Below are 20164 nucleotides of genomic sequence, written 5' to 3'. Positions count from 1 at the left end.
TAATTTTTGCGAAGTTACGCTCCTGTAAATTTCAATTTCAACTTTGTTCGATGAAATGCGAAAAGTTGCTGAAATGATCGAGGGGTTTTGAGGAAAAGTGGAATAAGTGCGCTTCTTCTACAGATAACATAAATAGTCGCTGGAGATATTTTCTTTTTTTTTTTTTTATGAATTTCCAAGTCCTTATAATTAGCCACGTGTAGCAAGATATTGTTATCTTTGGACGAGCGTAAATTTTTGTACATAAATTTACCTATACCTTCCACGAATTACGTTTTATCGCTTGCAACACTCTTCTTCCGAGCCTCTGAGTTGTTATTTTTTTCGTGAGTTTATAATTACGTAAAGTAATTACGTATAATTACGTATAATGTCGCAAAGTAAATTTTCAAGTAAATTTCGAGTAGAGGATAAAATGGAAAAAATTGTATAAATTCCTTCTCTTGATATAACTTGTTCAAATAATTGTTGTATTCGTGGTGATAGAATTTAAACTATTCGTGTAGATTGCTTCTTAGCATAAATGATCTACTGCGAGTTGAACGCGTTAATACTATTCGATGATTGACAATTAATTTGAACATCTCGGTCTTATTGTGCTCGCGATCAAACATTGATCAACTAATCGATCTATATTCGTTTATGTGCGTTCCAGTTGAAAGATCGGGTCTGCAGAAGCGAGTTTAGTAATCTTTCGACATTTTGCGATACCCTTAACGTAGCTTCTTTAACGTTTCGCAAAATAACTGCTTCTTATAAATAGAAAAAGAAAGAGAAAAAACGCCGTTTCTCTCCTTATTCTTTACGAACATCGTTAATTCGCGCCCGGCCAAAGCGAATCTTTCTTCCTCTCCCTTGTTTATTTTTTATTTTATTTTACTTTTTTTTTTATTTACGTTATTAAACTAGCGGCCTTTGGTGTGCATTGGATCTTTGGATGTGTAGCGAACATATGTGGCTTCAGTACAGTTTTCTTTTGAGTTTTGACTTTGCGTTTGCCTCCGCAGGAGCGTTTTAGAATTCAGAGACGACGTCGATCGATTCCATGTCGAGAACTTGTCGAGATTCTTTTTTTTTTTTTTTTATTCATTTGTTTTATGCTTTTTAGAAGAAGCGAAGAGCTGGTGTGAGTACTCAAAAAGCTCGAGATACAATACGATTTTTTATTTACTTTGATCAAAGTTAGAAACGTTTGATCCGAATTTGGAAATTTTCGGAAAACAGCGACAGCGTTAGAATCACTAACGATTGCGTTAGTTCAATTTCCAAGGCAAAACAAGCGAATGTGTTTAAAATTTGTACTAAAAAAAGAAAGAAAAAAACAAAAAAGATATGCTGGCTTAGTGCGATATAGCGTTAAAGAAATTTATTGATTTTATACGAGTCTTTGATTTTGGTTGGTATATAATCGCAAAAATTTTGAGTACTCGCAAACACTAAAACAGAAACGCATTAGTTTTGATACGTAGTGTCACGATCACGGGTTTTTATAAATATTCAGGATGTAGGTGCTTTTGGACAGATCACTTAATTTATTCTCCTTCTGTGTTATTATTACTTTGTTTTAGAATAATTTCATGCCAGTTAACTTACAATAGTTTAATTATCAAATTTCGTATTACAGCTTTAAGGATTTTGAAAAATGTACACCGGTCTTTTACCGAGACAATTATACTTTTAGACGCTTGCTTTTCCTCATTTCATATTAGATTTGCTATTAGCAATTTCTTGCCTATATCCAAAAGGATTTACTTTTAAAATAATGTCTTTTTAACTTCAAAAGGTGTTCCATTATGCAACGCACATAATTTCATAAAAACAAATTTTCCCCAACGCAGAGTAAAATAACTATTTTATATCTTGTATCCTACCATAGCACACGTAAAAGCCTGCATTATGCAACCAGACTACATAACTCACATAATTCAATACGACGTCATTCTCATAATTTTCGTCACGTAGTACTCTGTCCAATTTTTTCTACATTCTGAATTGAACGACGGCAACCTTCTAAGAAAAAAAAAAAGAGAAAAAAGAAAAAAAAAAGAAAAAGAGAAAATAAATAAAGTAAATAAAATAAAATAAAAATAAAAAAAGGAAAAGAAAGGACTGGTTGCCGGTATATTGACCACCTTATTACAAAAGCCTGTAGAACGAAGCATATGAAACTAATCAAACGGAATTCATTTTGCAGACTTCTATGGAGGAAGTAGCTCGAGGTGATCCGAAGGTGAACCAGTCGTCCCTGTTACAGAAACTGTTGTCCGAGTGACTGCCGGCCAACGCTCTGCACAGTAAAGGGATCTATGTAATATACGTTTGAACGCGAAACCAGAGACAGGAAGAAGGAGAAAAGGGAAGCAAGGAATATGAGAACGAAAAACGAAAGGGAAGCAAGAGAATGAGAGAAAAGAAATTGGATGGAAAACGATGATACATGCACGCATGTACACCATATACGTAATGGATACTAATTGTATTATATGTAAACGCTGCAACACACGAAGTCAGTATTCAGATACGTATCACCAAATACAATTTCGAAAGAAGAATTAAAGAAAAGAAATGTTAGACCGCTGCGCCGTGCTCTCCGTGACCTCTTTGCGTATCGAACAGTTGGAACTCGCGGAACAAGATGTCAGGGAACGTCGACCGAGTGCATCGACGTTAAACTCGCTCGAACTCCAAGGACGAAAACGTTTCCGTTTTTCGTTTGGCTGTGTCGAGATCTTTTCCACGATTCTACTAGGTCGTCCTTGACCTCGTTGACGTTGAGACGGATGATCTTAGTTTTCGTGAGGAATAACCGGCAAGGTGGATTAGTGTCGATGAACGATCGAACCAACAGCAATTGGTGGATCGAAATTTGTGAATCGAAACGGAAGAAAAGGTGTGAGAACATGGATCTAGCGATTCCACGATGTTAGAGGATGAGAGAAGGTTTGGGCGCGGGGAGCACGTGGCACGATAGTGCGATGTTCTTATTTTATATATATACATGGATATATAAAAAAGAAAGAAAGAAAGAAAGAAAGAAAGAAAGCCTTTCTCGGGGCAACCCAGCTTCGGACGATATTTGAGTATATATAAATAGATAAATATAAATAAATAAATATAAATATATATATATACATATATATATATATATCATATATATATATATCATATATATATATATATATATATATATATATATATATATATACATATATATATATATATATACATATGATTAAAAATATAATACCGACACGATGAACTGACGGCCGTGTAACTCTGTTCAGGGTTGCTACGCATTGCCGTCAGTATTGTATTTGGTATCACTGAAAGAAACTACGTAGGTACCTCAAAGGTATACTTTATTATACCACTGGCTGTTGAACATAGAACTATTTATAGGTTTAATTATTGTACACAAGAGTGATGAAGTAAGAGTATGATAAAGAAGGCGGTGAAGAAGCTGAAAAAAAAAAAAAGAAAGCAAATAGAGCACTATTTCACGTATTCTCTTAATTTAACGATCCGTTTTGACTATTACATTTATGAATAATATATTTGTGATTGTAAGAATCCGCAACCAAAATGTGACAAAGAATACTTGTTGTTGTTAATATGATTATAACTATTATTATTATATAATAATTATTATTATTTTATTTTATTTTATTTTATTATTATTATTATTATTATTATTATTATTATTGACATCATGATTATTGCTATTACCAATATTCTTATTGCAATTACTATATTATTATAATATTAAGGATTATTATTATTATTATTATTTTATTATTGTAATAATAATTATTATTATATCAATATTGATATTATTGAACACTTGGAATATGCATATTTCTATTCAATAGTAAGAGTACCTTTATATATACATATATATATATATTGTATAAATGTATATGTATATATATGTATAGGGATTTATATATCGTGTTATATATACATATGATTCGTTCGTTTATTTATATATAATCGGTATATAAATTTACGTATATTTATATATGTATGTATACGTGTGGAGAGGATGAAGAAGATGAAATGAAAAAAATGGAGATCGATCCTTCTATTTTGCATAGCTCGGTAATTCTCTTTCGAGTCTTTAGAGATGCACACTAAATTACTTCTCGAACGACATCCGTTGTTGCATTGATCGTAATTGAGTAAACAAAAAAGAAAAAAAAAAGAAGAAAAGAAAAAATGTATCGAAGAGAAATTAAGAGAAACGAAAAAGAAACAAAGGAAAATGTGGAAAATACGTCTAATTCACGTTTATTGTATATATATATACACACGCCGCGCGACATAAAACAATCGGTGTGTATATATGTATATCATATATGCATATGAAAGAAATCTCACGCAAGTGTCTTATTTTTCCAGGATGTTCACCGATTATTAAACGAAAAGAAAGATTGAAAAACAGAGTTAAAAAAAAAATGATAAGCGTAGAAAACAGCGGAAGAAGTAAGTTGGAAGAAATTGCCACGAGGTAGACACTCGCGAATTTTGGTGATAGCGTACTTCGTTTTTGACGGAAGTCGCTATTCATCGTCGTGACCAGAAGTCTGCGCCAGAATGCGTTAAAAGTTTGGTTTTTCTCTCACTTTTTTAATGCGAGGATAGTGTCCCTTAGCGTAGCTGTTTTAATGCGATATACATATATATATATATATAACATGTATTTTTTTAATCCAAATTGTTCGTCGTCAAGATTTTTTATTATTCTCCCCGGCATTCATTCTTTTGTTAATATATTCTGTTTTTTTAGGTTCGATTTTAAGGCACGTGTTCGTAGAAAAGGTGCAAAGATATGCGGGGAGGTTGTTGATCAAGTTTAACGTGATTGTCTGTTTGAGTGTCTCTTATGTTAGGCGTATAGATGAGGAATTCGTTTTTTTTCTCCTTTTTTTTATCGCACAATTTTATCGAGCGTTTGTAGTTTTTAATAATTTTATTAATAAAAGGGATGTTACCGTTCTGGAGGTTACGTTTAGATCGTAAGAATCGATGATCGATGGGGAGAGCAAAATGTGGTAACCGAGGAAGATAAAAGGACGTACTATTTAAACGAATATGGAAGAAGAATATGACGCTGTACGTGTAAAAAGAAAAAGAGGTCTGTGTAGAAGAAAACAAAGAGAAACGATTTGGAAGGACGAAGATCGATATTTAACGAGTATAATTAATTGCTGTGATGATACTGGCCTGCTCATCTCTGTTGCACTTTCTTCCAATTATTCGGGCAGTTACAAAGAGTTGCGTAAAATAAAAAACAAAACGACAAAAAAAAAAAAATGAAGAAGAACACAAAAGATATGAAAACCCTATAAAACACATTCGTGAGGTACTCTGAATATGTACACGTGCATACATAGACATGTATACTCGTTTCGTTAGTCGCGCGTCGCCGTTCACACAGCGGTTATTTTGTGTGTGTGTGTGTGTGTGGCGCACACGCGCGCCCACGTACATGTGTATGTATGCTCGCGCGTGTGTGTATGTGTGTGCTTACGCCTGCGTGCGCGACGAAGAATGAATGGTATTTCACGGTGTGCGTGCGGCTCTGCGTGTTTTTTTCTCTTTGTGCGTGCGTGCGCTCGTAGGCATGCTTGTACGCGTGTGTGCGTAGTGAATTACGTCATATAGATAGATCATATGTGCTTTCTAATGATGAATAATTTTATAAATATAAATATAATATCGATCTCTCACGTGTACATTTATTTTGGAAATTCGCGCCTGGTCCGCGCGGGTTTGATCATTAAACTGTAATTAGTTTTCATGTGCTTTATTTTCCTTTGGATATCGCGTCTAGCGATATCTCTGATTATCCTTCTACAAAAAAAAAAAAAAAAAAAAAAAACACCATCCATCTACTTTGACACTTTGAATCTTTCGGATCCACTCGATGGCTAAAGGTTCAAGTTGCTCGTTCTTCGTTCAGTTCGATCACTTTGATCGATTTTATGGCTCGAGTAAATACACCAATTTGAATAATTACTTAATACGTTTTATTACTTAAAATAACGATACATATAATATATAAATATAAAATTAGGGTAATCTTACTATTACGCGCAATAGCTTCCTTCGTTATATTTATTTTTTACGGTTTTCTATAATATGCATCAAGCATAAAATTGACATCACTCGATCATTATTATTCAATTCTCTCTATACCTACGTGACTTTTAAATAGCGATGCTACGATAGTAGTTTTTACGCATGGCAAGTATCGCGCCGATTACCGCTTTTTCATTTTAATTATTAATGTTTTGGCACAATTTAAGTAAACAGAAAAGAAAACGGAGAAGATAATATTTTCTTAACGTGGCAGTTAAAGACTGAAGATAGAAGGTTTTATCTTACGAAGTATCTATTTTATACTATTGATACACGTTAATAGGAAGATATGCCCTCTTTCGTGTACGCATCTTCGAATACCTGGGTTGACAGAAAAATTTTAATTACCCACCAATTGACAAAGTCAACAAATGTGAGTTGCAATTGGCTGGAATTAAACCAAGAAAACTAATCAAAAAATTCGTCACGATCAATGAAATTTCAAATTGTTCCTTAAAGAAAGTAAACCGATTAGAAGATTAGTAAGATCGACGAATTCATTTTATACAAATATATATCGCTCTACCAAAAAAAAAAAAAAAAATAACATTTCACGTTCGCTGTCAAGCATTTCGAAATCGCGATCACGAAAGAGACCATTGAACACAAAATTCGCGACGTGCCGCTGCACAAAAATCATCAGGCTGTTTCAGCATCCGGTAGCTTCTATAAAACTGTTTTATTCGACTCAATGTAAATACATAGGCAAGTAAATGTTACAGAATAAAATAGCGATATATATGATACACTGGATTGTTAATTTAAAATTCGATTGTTTACGCGAGTTTGATCAGCGTCTGTGATGGCAGTGGATGCCGTCGATTGGCAATTTTTGGCCGAAGACGTTCGTCCCCGTATCGTATTTTTTGGCATTAAAAACGACCGACGAATGGCCTATTCGCATTATGAATGCTCCTTTATATATATTCCTTCGTTACACCATACGGAACAGACGCGATAACTTAACTAACAGATTCCAACATCTCGTTATATATACACACAGACTTGCTGTTTCTAGCGATGGGATTTGAAACGCTACAAATCGTTTCGAATCTGTATGAACGACGAAAAATTCGAATCACTTTGAACACGATCCGAAGTTCGCAACTCTCGACGAGTCTTGGACGTCTTGAGAAATTTCTGTTCGATGTTTCACTGTCATTCTCGATACGTGTTTCTGTTTGTAAACGATACGTTAACGTAAATCGTTAACGACAATGCCGGAAGGAATAGCGCGAATGTCGATGTCCAGACGCTAGTAGAAGAAAAAGATCTTCGAAACTTTCAAGGCGTATCGAGACTTTAGAGATTCAAGACCGAAGATTTACGTGTAACGTAAGAATCTTAAACTTCGAGTCGTGTTCAAAGTGCTTCGAATCTTCCACTATAATCTTGAAAACCCTCGAATGGCTTTCGAGATAAGATTCAAACACCCATTACTAGTTGTTCGTTCGCACGATTACGTCCGTGCCATCGCATCGATCGTCGTTTAAGCCGCGTTCGGTGATTCCGTCGTTCGTTCTGGTTTACGTAGTCTGCCTCTTCTTCGATAGTGATACGGAACGCGTCTATTCGGATCTCTCGTTTTGCTTATAGGCGGTTTTTTGTGATATTGGTAGTTTGGATAATATGAATGCGGCGGTGGATACTGAATGTTGCCGACTTGGTCTCTCTGTCCATTCGGCGTGAAAGGTCTCGGCGTTCTGGCGTGTTGGTCTTCCGTCACGCGACGTCGAATGCACACCGCGCAACGACTTACTCGCGACGTGTGATCGGCTTTCAACGTCTGTGGTATAGGCCTGCGGAACATCTCGTACTCTTTGATGATGGTTAACCAGTAGGATATGGCAGTTGAGTAATAGTTGCACGCGCCAAAACCATGGCACTCGATGAACGGTCTCGTGCGAAATTCTTCTAAACAGGAACCAGGGGACACCAAGGACTGACCGTATCCGCGTCCGCCTGCGTCTCGATGCTGAAAATTTTTCGTTGTTGCAGCTTTCACATTATTTCGGAATCGTTGGACTTTGGTTCGTTAATTTCGTAATTGAAACGCGTCTCGTTAGAAATAAGCAAGCGATCGGATACTCGCGAGCGAGAGCGGAAAGCGAAGAAAGTTGTACTCACCATGAGGAAACTGTATCCGATCCAAAGTTCTTCCCAACCACCGGGACACTCTGGTATAGCCATGGATTGACTGTGCACCGCAATCACTCGAGTTGGAGCCTCGCAAACGGAACATCTGGACAGGTACCTTCCGACTTCCGGTGCCGGTATAGACGCCATGGACATAGGCATAGGTTCTGTCGTGCTCAACCAATAGCTGTAATCGTTCTTATTGGCGTAGTCGCATACGTTTTGCAAATTGCACATCGTGAAAGGCATGGTGGAGAATTTTTGAAGGCAGCTTCCAGCGGTGCCTGAAACGAAATATAATCTCGATCACGCGTTCCACTCTTAGGAAGGAGAACAGCCGAGTTAATCAAGAAATTTAATGTTTATCTCCATCAGTCGTTTTTAAACCTTCTTACCAAGATCCTGTCCGACAGAATATCCTTCGCCCATTATGTGCAAAAACGAGAAACCGTCCCAAAGTTTCACTGTATTTCTTGGACACACTGGTATCATTTCGGATTGAGAGTGTCGAGCAAAGAAGAAACCTCTGTTTCGGGCACCTGGTGCCGGTGGTGCCGGACTTCCCCGTATTCCGGGGGATCCTACGAATTAATTTGCATTTTTTTACATTTCTAACGTGTCATTACTGTTAGATCATAGCTTTTTATTCGCAAATAAACGAAGATCACCGATTAGTCAAATTTTGTATTTTTTGTACAGGGACAGTTTCAAAATTCAACGCATTGTCAATCTATCTCGTGCCATTGAAATGTTTCTGGATTGATCCTCTTCGGAATTCTAATAACATTGCTCGTCACGATATTAAAATAACGCTTGTTAATAAGTGATTTGTTACCTGGTGGACCTTGTCGGCCAATTGCACCGCGAAGACCAGGATAACCAGGAGAACCAACAACGCCCTTTGGTCCTGGAAGACCGGGAAGTCCTTCCATTCCTGGTTCTCCTTTTCTTCCGGGAATTCCGTCTTCTCCTTGTTCGCCTATCATGCCCGGAAGCCCAGGGAAACCTACGCAAGTATGAATATATGATATGTATATTAAATGTTCTTTCAAATTATAAATTATTGATTTATTTTGAAATTCTTTTTGCTTGTTATAGTACCTGGCAGTCCTGGAAGTCCTACATCACCGAGTAAACCTTTTCTTGGGAAAGGCGAAAATGGGTTAATACCATTATCTCCTTTCGATCCCTGCGAAGCGTACGAAAATTTATATAAATTTTCTGGAAATATTATTCACGACAATATATTAATTAAATTATTCAATTTCTTTTAGATTCTTTACCAATCTAAACGCGTTAATTGTATCTTATTACAGCGATACCGAAACTTCAAAATATTTCGTATAATACACGCGATATGTTAACGAAAATCGTTTAAATCGGCAGAAGTTCCTTATTTTTATACGACAAAATTTGTATATTCTTTAAACTCTTCGACATGGTTACTTGTAAAATAAATTTCCCGAATATCGAAATAATTAATATTCTATGACTAATAGGGCGTCGAATATGTAAGATAATTGAAATAACTAACTTTTGGTCCTGGAAGTCCCATCGCACCGGATAAACCTTCGTCTCCGTCGTCACCGTGTTGTCCTCTTCGTCCGGGTAATCCTTCGCGTCCAGGAATGCCCACTTCGCCAATTTCTCCTTTTATTCCTTTTCTACCGTTAAATCCAGGCAATCCTGGTTCTCCCTGTCTTCCTTTGATGGCGAATATAGGCAGTCCACGGTCGCCAGGTTCACCTTTTGGTCCTTGTAGACCAGGTATGCCTTCTAACCCCTCTAATCCTGGAGCTCCAGGGAAACCCGTGAAACCTGCTGGACCTACGCGCGAATATGAAATATGAAAACTTGTTCGCGATTCGCGATAAACAGTGATCCTGTCGATAGCGTAGATTTTTATAAATATTCGTTTAATTTAAATCAATTTTTTTTAGACAACTTTTCCTTTTTAGGCAAATTTTTAAACAAATTTAAAGATTATAGACATTGACTGTAGAAGGTGCATCAAATACATGGAATACGCATAAAATGTAAAAATATATAAAATATGAAAAATGTAGAGGTGTTGCGTCTACCAAATATTATAGAGAACGGTGTACGTGATATTTTTGTTACTTTAGATAAAAATATATTTTAGCGTATTACCAGCATTTTTTCAAATTTCTGACGAGAAGCATAAATATATACGCAATTTACCTATAAATCGTAAATGAGAAATTCATTCGTATTATGAGAAGAGAGTAATACCTCGATCCCCTGGAAGTCCCTTTGGACCACGTCTACTGAAACCAACGTCTCCCATAATTCCTTTAGGTCCATTATATCCGTATTCTCCGGGTGCACCCTTTTGACCCGGAATTCCTGGAGTCCCGGGTAGTCCATCTAGTCCAGGTAATCCGTCCTCGGATGGTTCGGCCAACTCACCGGGTAATCCTAGATAACGAGTATAATGTAGTTATACGCATTTATACAACGAATATCTTACCGGTGATCGTGTTGTTTTAACGCGAGACATTGCAAATTGACTAGTTTCAAATTTGTTACCTTCGATATTGCTAAAGATACGTAAGGATTTCTGAGAAAATTAGCGTTTAATTTTCCTAGGACCCAAATTCCAAAATCCGATGGTACACTAGCTCGCGAAAGCACAATTTGGACACTTTCCACAGAATATTTTTATGTTCGTGTCGTGTAAAACGTTTTGAAATTTCGCTACTATTTTCATGAGCCTCTGTATATATTTATATTCTATCTCTTTATCTATAATTTTCTATATCTAACACATTTAAGTACGAATCAGTGGTTGGTGAATATAGCGTTGCATAGAAACGCGATTGGTACCTGGGAAACCTTGAGGTCCTCGATCGCCAGGAAGACCCGGGAAACCTGGCACGCCTGGGAATCCAGCTGGCCCAGGGAATCCAATATCACCTTTCATACCCTGAAATTATTAAATTATCATTAATCGTTCTTTAATCGAACGATTAAAATTGCTAAGAACAAGCAATTTCGAGAGCTGAATTTTTATATTCGTTATTTGTGTACCTTTCGTCCATGTAACCCTATGAAACCTTGTTCACCGCGTATTCCTTTTTCACCTTGCAAGCCTTCGAGGCCGGGAGTACCGAAATCACCCCTTTCTGATTCACCGTACGACGGAGGACCTGGTTCACCTACCATTCCTTTGGGTCCTGGTGCACCCATTAAACCGGGTAATCCTCTAGGACCCGGATCACCAGGCATTCCTGAATACAATTTACACATTGTACGATATTTAGCATTTTTCCTGTTCTCTAGCGTCATATTATAAATTGTTAATATTTTGACGATTCCTTCGCGGAGTTGGTTTAATAAAAAAAAACGTAGGTTTTAATTTTTAGTCTTCTTTTACAATTTACAGATCAGGCCAGTAAAATAATTTACAACGTAATTGCGAAACCTACCTGGCAAACCCATTTGACCTGGATCTCCATCCAATCCTCGTTTACCTTTAGGCCCGCTGTAACCAGGTGGTCCTATCGGACCTCGTTCACCCTTCACACCAGGTAAACCGTGAATACCGTATGCTCCAGGCTTTCCCTTTAAACCCCAAATTCCTCTTGGCCCTTTCAAACCATCCGGTCCCATATCACCCACCTCTCCCTATATGAAACAGATAAACGAGGAGCTCTTATCATCTTATTATTTATTCTCGTTATTAATATTATCAACCAAAATGTCATATCGCTATCGTCATTTAGTATTCTTTGATATAAGCACGGAATGTCGATGTATAACGTACGGTTATAATATTTTCAGGTTGTTTGGAATATTCATAGCGAAAGTTAAAAATGTTTTAACCGGAATTAAACCTTTTGCCATCTATAACTCCACCAGTCTTCTGTCGGAAACATTTTTGACAAGATACGAGAAAATTAATTAATTTAGATCTGAAAATACGTACAAGTGGTTGGTAAAAAAATTGTAAAGTTAATTCTATATATTATATTTCTGCAATTGAATTTTTCATTTTACATGGAAGTTTTCCTGTTCGAATCATTGCGCTGTTTAATCATTTCCTCTAGATTCTATTCTAATGTAATTTTCGGACAAATAACGATGCCCTGAATGCGTGCACCGAATAAACTTGTAGAACCAATTACTTTCTACTGTATTTTTAAACATCGTCGTCGCTAAGAGACTTACTTTTGGTCCAGGTAGTCCGTTAAATCCGTCAAAGCCAGTTTCACCTTTGATTCCCTTCGGACCAGGGGAGCCATCGCGACCTATTCCTGGTTCACCAGGTGGGCCATGTCGTCCATCCATGCCAGGGAAGCCAGGAGGTCCGAGTTCTCCCATGAAACCAGGCTCACCCACCTCACCTTGGGGTCCACTGAACGCGCTTTCACCCGGAAGTCCGTCCAAACCGTCCGGTCCTATGTCTCCAGATATACCTTTTGGACCAGGTAATCCCATAATTCCTATAACACCTTCGGGTCCAACGTCTCCCGGCTGTCCTTTAGCTCCAATTATTCCAGGCATTCCGTCGGGACCAGGCCTACCAGAAGGACCAGATTCGCCAGTTTCACCATCGGCACCGTCTGGTCCAGGAGGACCCGGTTGACCCGGTGCACCATCTCTTCCTGAGTAGCCCATCGGTCCAGCATCACCGTCGTCACCTCTGCGTCCGATGAAACCGATTTCTCCTTTCAGACCCTTCATCCCATCGAATCCAGGTGTTCCGTAGGGACCTATTTTCAGCCATTTTATTAGCGATTTATTGTTAGTAAACTACAGACTTTTATGCATTTGTGGGAAATTTGAAAGCGCATAAATCCACAGAACGTGGGTAATACGCAAAAGTATCTAAAATATTTGAAGTTATAATATTTAATACATAAAACGATCCTCTAGATAGATTTCATCTTTTTACTCGTAAAAGCATATAACATAATTTGCTTAAATATCCGCGATTTAAATACCAAGTTTCCGCGTAATTCTGTTGCATTCTACCCGCTCTTTCGTTCCAATATACCATCGATGTTTGATAATTGGACTGCAGTTGAAATATCCGATTCCGTGTGTGCCATTCAAAGCATGTAAAACAGGCTGTTCGCAGTTTAAATATCATCGTTATACAGAATTTTGTAAAGTTTGGATTTCCCTGGCCTTTTCCAGTGGGAACGTACATATCGAGCGAGGCGTGTTCGTCGTTCGTTTATTGCGTTCATGCGTTACGGTTAATCCTTGTTTATAGTTACCTAACAATTCCCATGAATCGTCGCAACTGTTTCGAAAGGACCATTCTCTCTAGAGAGTCGGTCGATACGCCGAACAGATTTTCTCGTGCATTTAAAAACTAATCGGATGCCAATTGCGTTGATTAACATTTCCGATGTAATGACTGTAAATACTTGAAATTCTGCCTTGCAGAGTAAAACGTTTGTGAAAAACAAGCGCCATAAATTTCGTGTCATCTATATTTAACTCGAATTAAATAAAATCTCAAGCAACAACGAATAATATTGAAAACTAATTGATACGAGTTTTAATTGAAACAATGGATTTCTTTGCAAATCAACGGGGTCTGGAAAGAATAGATGCGACACAACTATCCGATAAATTTAATATCGCGAGTAATCAAAAGTATTACGTGTCGACTATATGGCTATTGAATTACTCTTCTTAATTGTGTATGTTCACGATCCGCGAGAAATTGCTCTTTGCTGCATACAGAATAGCGTTACACAACACAGATCAAATACGTATCAATACACAGATCGATAGATAGATCAAAAAGTTGATCTATTTGGACAATCTTTTATGTATCAAAGGATTCGTTTCGCAAGTAAAAAAAATAATAATAAATTTCTGATATTCGAATCGAATTAATAAAAATTAAAATCTAAAAACCATCTTACCTGTAATACCGACGTCTCCCATTCTTCCGGGCATTCCAGGTTGTCCAGCCATTCCAGGGAAGCCCCTAGGTCCCTGAGTACTGTAACCTCGTTGACCTTTGGCTCCCTGTCGATCGATTTTTCCCGTTAAATCTCAAGGATCAAATATCGGACGTCTATCGCCTTTGCTGTCTAATTTTACCTGTAGTCCAGTTAATCCTTCTTGACCAGGAGCACCTTTGCTACCTTTTGTTCCTTGCACACCATCCACTCCGGGTCTACCTTGTAAACCTCTAGGACCAGGATCACCAACGTCTCCCTTGTTACCAGACCAGCCCATTAATCCATAATCGCCATACGTCTGATTTGATCCTGGTTCTCCGCGATCTCCTTTGTTGCCCAAGCGTCCCTAAAGATCCGATCGAGAGAAAACAATTTTATTTCACCTGTATTACGCGATAGTTGCATAAAAATTCAACATCAAGAAAGAAAAATATTATTAATACATTTTTGTTGATTTTCTGTTTTTAACGTTATTTTACGTCGCGTTATTAAACGTTCGATTCGATCTCTTTGTTCGTATGCCTACCGTGAAACCCATTGGTCCTTGTGATCCTGGTGTACCCGATGTTCCGCGAGGTCCTTGATCTCCTGGCATACCGGGATATCCTTTTAATCCTACAGGACCCTGACGCGATATACCAGGTGATCCAGAAATTCCAGGCAGTCCCGGAAATCCTTCGTCACCAGGCCATCCTTCGACACCTTTCGCACCGTCCTCTCCTATAGAAATTTCATCACACGTTTACTATCAAATAGCGATCGATAAGCGCTACTTTTTTAACATTTTTCATTTATTGTTAGTATAGTATATGTAGTACATATGTAGTATAATAATTGATCGGAAAAAATTCAGGGAATAAATGTTGTCACTTTAACTTCTTACCTATATCACCTCGTTCTCCTTTGTATCCTTTCTCTCCTTTCAGATTTATAACCGGTGGCGGATAAGATTCTCCGGGTTCGCCTTTTCCTCCTTTGTCACCCATCGGACCTTTGCCTCCTGGAATGCCCGGGAAACCCGGCTCACCTCGAAGAAATTCTTTTGGTATCGACACGTTGTCACCCGGAATACCAGGAATACCATCCGGTCTGGCGAAACCGTCGCGTCCTGTAAACCCTGGAGGACCAAAATCACCCTGAAAACAAAGGAGCGCCGTTCGTTGTCTGTTTTCACGAAAAATTGATTAGCTCCCGCGAAAATATATAATCACAGAAGACACAATTCAACGATTATAACTCAATAATTATAAATATAAATAACAATTGTTCTTGAAATATTTTCTTAAAAGGCCAAGTCTCTCAGATGCCGTTTTTGATTCGGATAAAAAATATTTTTACCTTTTCTCCTTTAGGTCCTTGAATGCCAGTATCACCACGACTACCAGGTTGACCTCGCGGGCCTCTTGGTCCTTCGACACCAGGGAAACCCTTGTCACCGATATCACCAGGCATTCTAGTTAGTTTGTCTGGCCATGTCAATTTTCCCATTTCTCCTTTAGGGCCTTGAGGACCAGCGATTCCTGGTCTTCCACTGTCTCCTTCCAATCCTCTGGGTCCCATGATACCCCGTTTACCCTGTACACCTTTGAATCCACGAAGTCCGGACAATCCCGGGTATCCTGGCGTTCCAGGATATCCGTCCAGGCCGGAATCGCCAGGTTCACCCTTTCTACCGGGTAGACCTGTTTTCAGAAATAGTACGTTTCCATATACTACGTGTATTGTACAGTAATCGATCGGAACTTCTTTTTTGGGTAAATAAAAACTTCGAAATATCTTTACATTTAGATAAAGTAAAAAATACACGGATAATCCATAAAATTTTCTCTAATTGTTTAAATATTTTTATGAGTCGCCGCGTGTGTATTTCTTCCTAACGATTTGCAATCATTGTGAATCGTAATTATCAATGACAACTTAATCGATGATAATCAAATAGAGGTAATCGAAACGTAGAATTTGATTCAAGAGTGGCAAAGAAATTATTCTGCAAATAATTACCGATGAAAACTTTTTTATTTTAAATGAATCGTTCGACTAAATTCCCCTTTACCAAATAACTACCGAAGTGGATAACTCTCGTAACAGTTAAAAAATCATTTTCATTCTTTCTTCCCGCCTATGTAATTAAAATTCCCACGTATTATCTAAAGTAGGTGGTAGAGATTATCCTCTTTTAACAGATTCGTTTCAACAGCGTTTAGTCATTCACGATCCAAATTTTTGTAGAACACGAAAACACGAAAATAGAGAGGCTGTCGTAGTAAACGATATTACAAAGCTTTTAAATATTTTTTTAATGGAACATTGAAAACCTCAGTGTAGACTTATAAGCATGTAAGTAAGTGAATAAGTACACGATGCTATCAGATGCGATAACGTTGTAATCCTATTGCGAATTCAAGATACAGCAATAGCTGTCCACCGTTCTTATCTCAAGATGTCATCATCATTAGTCACGCTAGTAAACCGATATTGTCTCGACAGTAGCAAACAGAGCGGAGCCATAGTATAATATACTATTAAAGCACAGATTTTCGATACGACGTTGAAACAGAATATTAAAGTTCAACGTCCATAGACATTAAAATGAGAAATAGTTTTTCTTCCTTTTTAATTTATCGATATAACATACCTGGCGTACAAACACCGCAGTCGTCTCCTTTAAGACCTTTTACACCTTTGAAACCTGGCGCACCTGGAAATCCATCGGGTCCAGGAAGTCCTGGAAGTCCTGGTAAACCACGTTCACCCGGAGGGCCTCCGATCCTGCTTCCTTTCCCAGGGAAACCTTTAGGACCTGAACGATCGAAACACGTTAATTAGCATCGCTACAGGAAATTGTACAGGATACCAAATTTCCATTGCAGCATATCGATGAAGATTTTTGCTTATAATTAAGAAAAACGAACACGAACGAATTATTGTCGAATATGAACGATTTCTTCGTCGCCTACGAAATATCTGTGTTTTTAAATCAGGAGCATGAGAAAATATTTTGTCTAGTTGATTAATCTTTATCAATTTTGGTTACAAGGGACCGTTTCCTCATTTTTTTCATTTCATCAGCAATTTTTCATTAATATTCCGACAATTAATCAATCGCTTTGCTAATCGGTGTTCTGATAATCAACGTCCTAAAATAGTATAGACGTATGTACAATTACGAAACTACGAATGTAGGTGTATAAATATAAATTATAAAATAGACGTGCAATTTATCAAACGAAAGAAAAGATACCTTGGGGGCCATGGTCACCACGATCTCCCGGTAATCCAGGAACACCAGGGTATCCAGGTTTTCCATCTAAGCCTGGTGGGCCGTGTATCGATATTCCAGGAAAACCTTTTGGACCGGCGAGGCCGGGTATACCCGGTGCACCCGGTGGACCTTGTAAACCCATTTCTCCGGTAAGACCTTGAAAAGAGAAATGTAACGAAGTATATTTCAGTCGGTTCAACGCGTTCTTCGATGGACATCGAATCGTTAGATACAAACCATCTTGCCCTGGCTCTCCTTTGATGGAAGATCCTTTCAGTCCTGGCGATCCAGGAGGGCCGATCGGTCCTGGAGGACCAGGTGGCCCGATATAACCTACTTTACCGGGTAAACCTGGTATTCCTGGTTCTCCTGGATTACCAGGCGGACCTAGATAGAAAGAAGCAGTTGTCACGTCAAGATCTTTTTTCGTTCTATTTTTAGAAATGGATACTGGATAAAAACAAACCTAGATCTCCTTGAATTCCAATATTTCCTTGAATTATTTCGTCCAGTTCCGGTATGTATTGTCCAGGTTCTCCCGCAGCTCCTTGTTTACCAGGTGGTCCTTGGTTTCCGGGCTCTCCCAGCTCTCCCTGAAATCAAAATACAGAGCTACGTCTCTCCAAGTCGATTTTCAAAAAGTCATCCAGTCTGCTATTGTTATACCATTGAAAGATAATTCTTATTCAAATCGATTATTAAATTAGATATTTTCGCATCGATTGTAGCAAAACGCTAAAACATAATCGTAGATTTGGTTCAATAAATAAATCTGCAAAATTAATAAAATCTCAAGGCACGTATGTACGTAAAAAGTGATCAATTCATTTTAAATCAAGTACGAACGGCGTACAATTTGAATAAAATGCGCGATGGAATTATTTTATTAAGTTTCTTTGACTAAGAATGAAACGGTAGAACGGTCATACATCTAATCCATCGGGTCCCGGTTTTCCTGCGTAACCTGGAGCCCCTTTCTCTCCCTTTTCTCCCGAAGGTCCTGGCGGACCTATTGCACCCTGTTTGCCTCTAGGTCCATCGTTACCTTGCTCTCCCTTCATACCTTTAGTACCAGCGAATCCTGGACGACCCTGCGTGAAAATGTCACATATATACAACACGAATACGACTTTTAATTTCTCAGCGTATTCGACGTTTTAAACGTTAAATTCGTTGTCTTGAAATAATTTCATACGATGCAATTTTTCTTCGTTCCAGGAAGAAACTACTTAAAGACTTGCATATTTTTGTACCTCGTTAATTCTTCTTCCACTTGCGACGTATAATTTTATGGAATTTGTAACAATTTAACGTTACATAACGTTACTCACGTGAGGACCTTTGATGCCAGGTTCTCCCTTTCTTCCATAACCACCTTTATCTCCTCGCATTCCCTTCTCGCCCCTACTGCCCTTCACCGGATAGTACATGGTGTCTGTTTTCTTGTATTCATCTTTACTCGGTGGGCCAGGCTCTCCTCTGTCTCCTTGTTCACCTACCGTACCTTTCGCGCCATATACAGTTTCACCCACTTCACCTTGCATGCCTGGTAACCCCATGGGTCCGCGGTAACCCTAAAGGATCATTCAATCGTTCGTTATATATCTGTCATAAATAAGCAAGCTGACACGATATCACTTCGTTTCGTATTTCGTATTATCGTATAGAATATATGAAAATTACGTTAACACCGTATGATTTTGTACACTCCAATGCTCTATCGTTATTGTTGTTAAAAAGTTTAGTTTTAAAAGGGTTAAATCTACGAGTACAATCTATGTGGAAAGTACTATGGACTCAACTATTCTCAAAAGTCTCGTAAAACGAAATTGCATTAGAAGCTAGATCGCGCTTAGACCGTAGTTGGATTTAACCGCGTTACCGGAACGAAATTATATCCAATTTCTCATCTTTTACACGACAGAGTAAGAAGGCAACATGCACGCGTGCACGGTGGCCAGTTTACAGAAGGGCGAATGCAGCTAACGGAGGTTTCGAGTTTCTCGGAAGTTGCCGATCGGCCGCAGTGGAATCTTCTTCCGAGGGTAGACGGCTCGTATTATCAGTGGCTGTCGTGTCAGCAGATAACAGGCTCTTGAAACGCGACGTTTTAGATTTCAGCGGATTCTGCCCTGTTTAGAGATTAACATGTAGCTCCGTTGCTCCAGCGACTAATCGTCGCCTCTTATCCAGCTAGTTTCATCCACACATTTCTATATCTGCTTACCATATTTTCTCGTTATTTTATCAACCACGAAATATCATTTGAACGTCACAGAATAACTCTACATATAGTAGATGGCAGAAGTATTTGAACAATTGCTATAAAAACTTTTGCTCGTATATCTTACGTTATATGAAACGTTCGAGCAATTTTATTCGCACGACGAGATACCATCGTCACGAGTATCAAATTCGAAATCGATCTGTGTTCACCGCTTCGTCTTGTCGTTAATTCCATTTTACACAGCGTTAGCCGGTCGAAACTGATTTTTATCGTAGCACGCGAGTTCGAGGGGGCAAGGACAAAAGGCAGTTACACGATCGTACAGCGGTGATTTTTACGAAGCCGCGTGTAAGAAGATTCCATCGCGAGCACGTTATCAAGGCGCGATATCGCGCGGCCCATGAATTCCTTTAAATTCCAAGTCGCATCTCGTTCGCCTCCGCATTTCTT

The 20164-nt window shown here is 38.3% G+C and overlaps 2 protein-coding genes across 9 annotated transcripts in view; one reads left to right on the top strand and one right to left on the bottom strand.

The window, feature by feature from the left end:
* Positions 1–3476, top strand: part of LOC117242793 (nuclear receptor coactivator 2-like) — a 127065-nt gene extending 123589 nt beyond the window's left edge. For all 8 annotated transcript variants that reach the window (XM_033509720.1, XM_033509726.1, XM_033509722.1 and 5 more), the window contains one exon: positions 2195–3476. In XM_033509720.1, coding sequence (XP_033365611.1) covers positions 2195–2272 — 78 coding nt within the window. In that variant the 3' untranslated portion in view covers positions 2273–3476. The remainder of the gene's footprint in view (positions 1–2194) is intronic.
* Positions 3477–6006: 2530 nt separating this feature from the next.
* Positions 6007–20164, bottom strand: part of LOC117242792 (collagen alpha-5(IV) chain) — a 56717-nt gene continuing 42559 nt past the window's right edge. The window contains exons 6-27 of the mRNA XM_033509718.1: positions 18819–19061; positions 18417–18578; positions 17954–18080; positions 17725–17874; positions 17467–17643; positions 16861–17025; positions 15564–15907; positions 15109–15361; positions 14752–14945; positions 14365–14571; positions 14184–14289; positions 12469–13013; positions 11727–11925; positions 11329–11528; positions 11125–11224; positions 10531–10716; positions 9812–10104; positions 9379–9466; positions 9113–9283; positions 8673–8858; positions 8269–8561; positions 6007–8116 (exon numbers count right to left, since the gene is read on the bottom strand). Of these exons, the coding sequence (XP_033365609.1) occupies positions 7631–8116; positions 8269–8561; positions 8673–8858; positions 9113–9283; positions 9379–9466; positions 9812–10104; positions 10531–10716; positions 11125–11224; positions 11329–11528; positions 11727–11925; positions 12469–13013; positions 14184–14289; positions 14365–14571; positions 14752–14945; positions 15109–15361; positions 15564–15907; positions 16861–17025; positions 17467–17643; positions 17725–17874; positions 17954–18080; positions 18417–18578; positions 18819–19061 (4875 nt within the window). The 3' untranslated portion in view covers positions 6007–7630. The remainder of the gene's footprint in view (positions 8117–8268; positions 8562–8672; positions 8859–9112; positions 9284–9378; positions 9467–9811; positions 10105–10530; positions 10717–11124; positions 11225–11328; positions 11529–11726; positions 11926–12468; positions 13014–14183; positions 14290–14364; positions 14572–14751; positions 14946–15108; positions 15362–15563; positions 15908–16860; positions 17026–17466; positions 17644–17724; positions 17875–17953; positions 18081–18416; positions 18579–18818; positions 19062–20164) is intronic.

This window comes from Bombus vosnesenskii, unplaced genomic scaffold, assembly GCF_011952255.1.
Source record: "Bombus vosnesenskii isolate JDL3184/JDL3185 unplaced genomic scaffold, Bvos_JDL3184-5_v1.1 scf7180000016279, whole genome shotgun sequence".
Lineage (NCBI taxonomy): Eukaryota > Metazoa > Arthropoda > Insecta > Hymenoptera > Apidae > Bombus > Bombus vosnesenskii.
The sequence above is the reverse complement of the archived record's forward strand: the minus strand, read 5'-3'. Positions and strand labels throughout refer to the sequence as shown.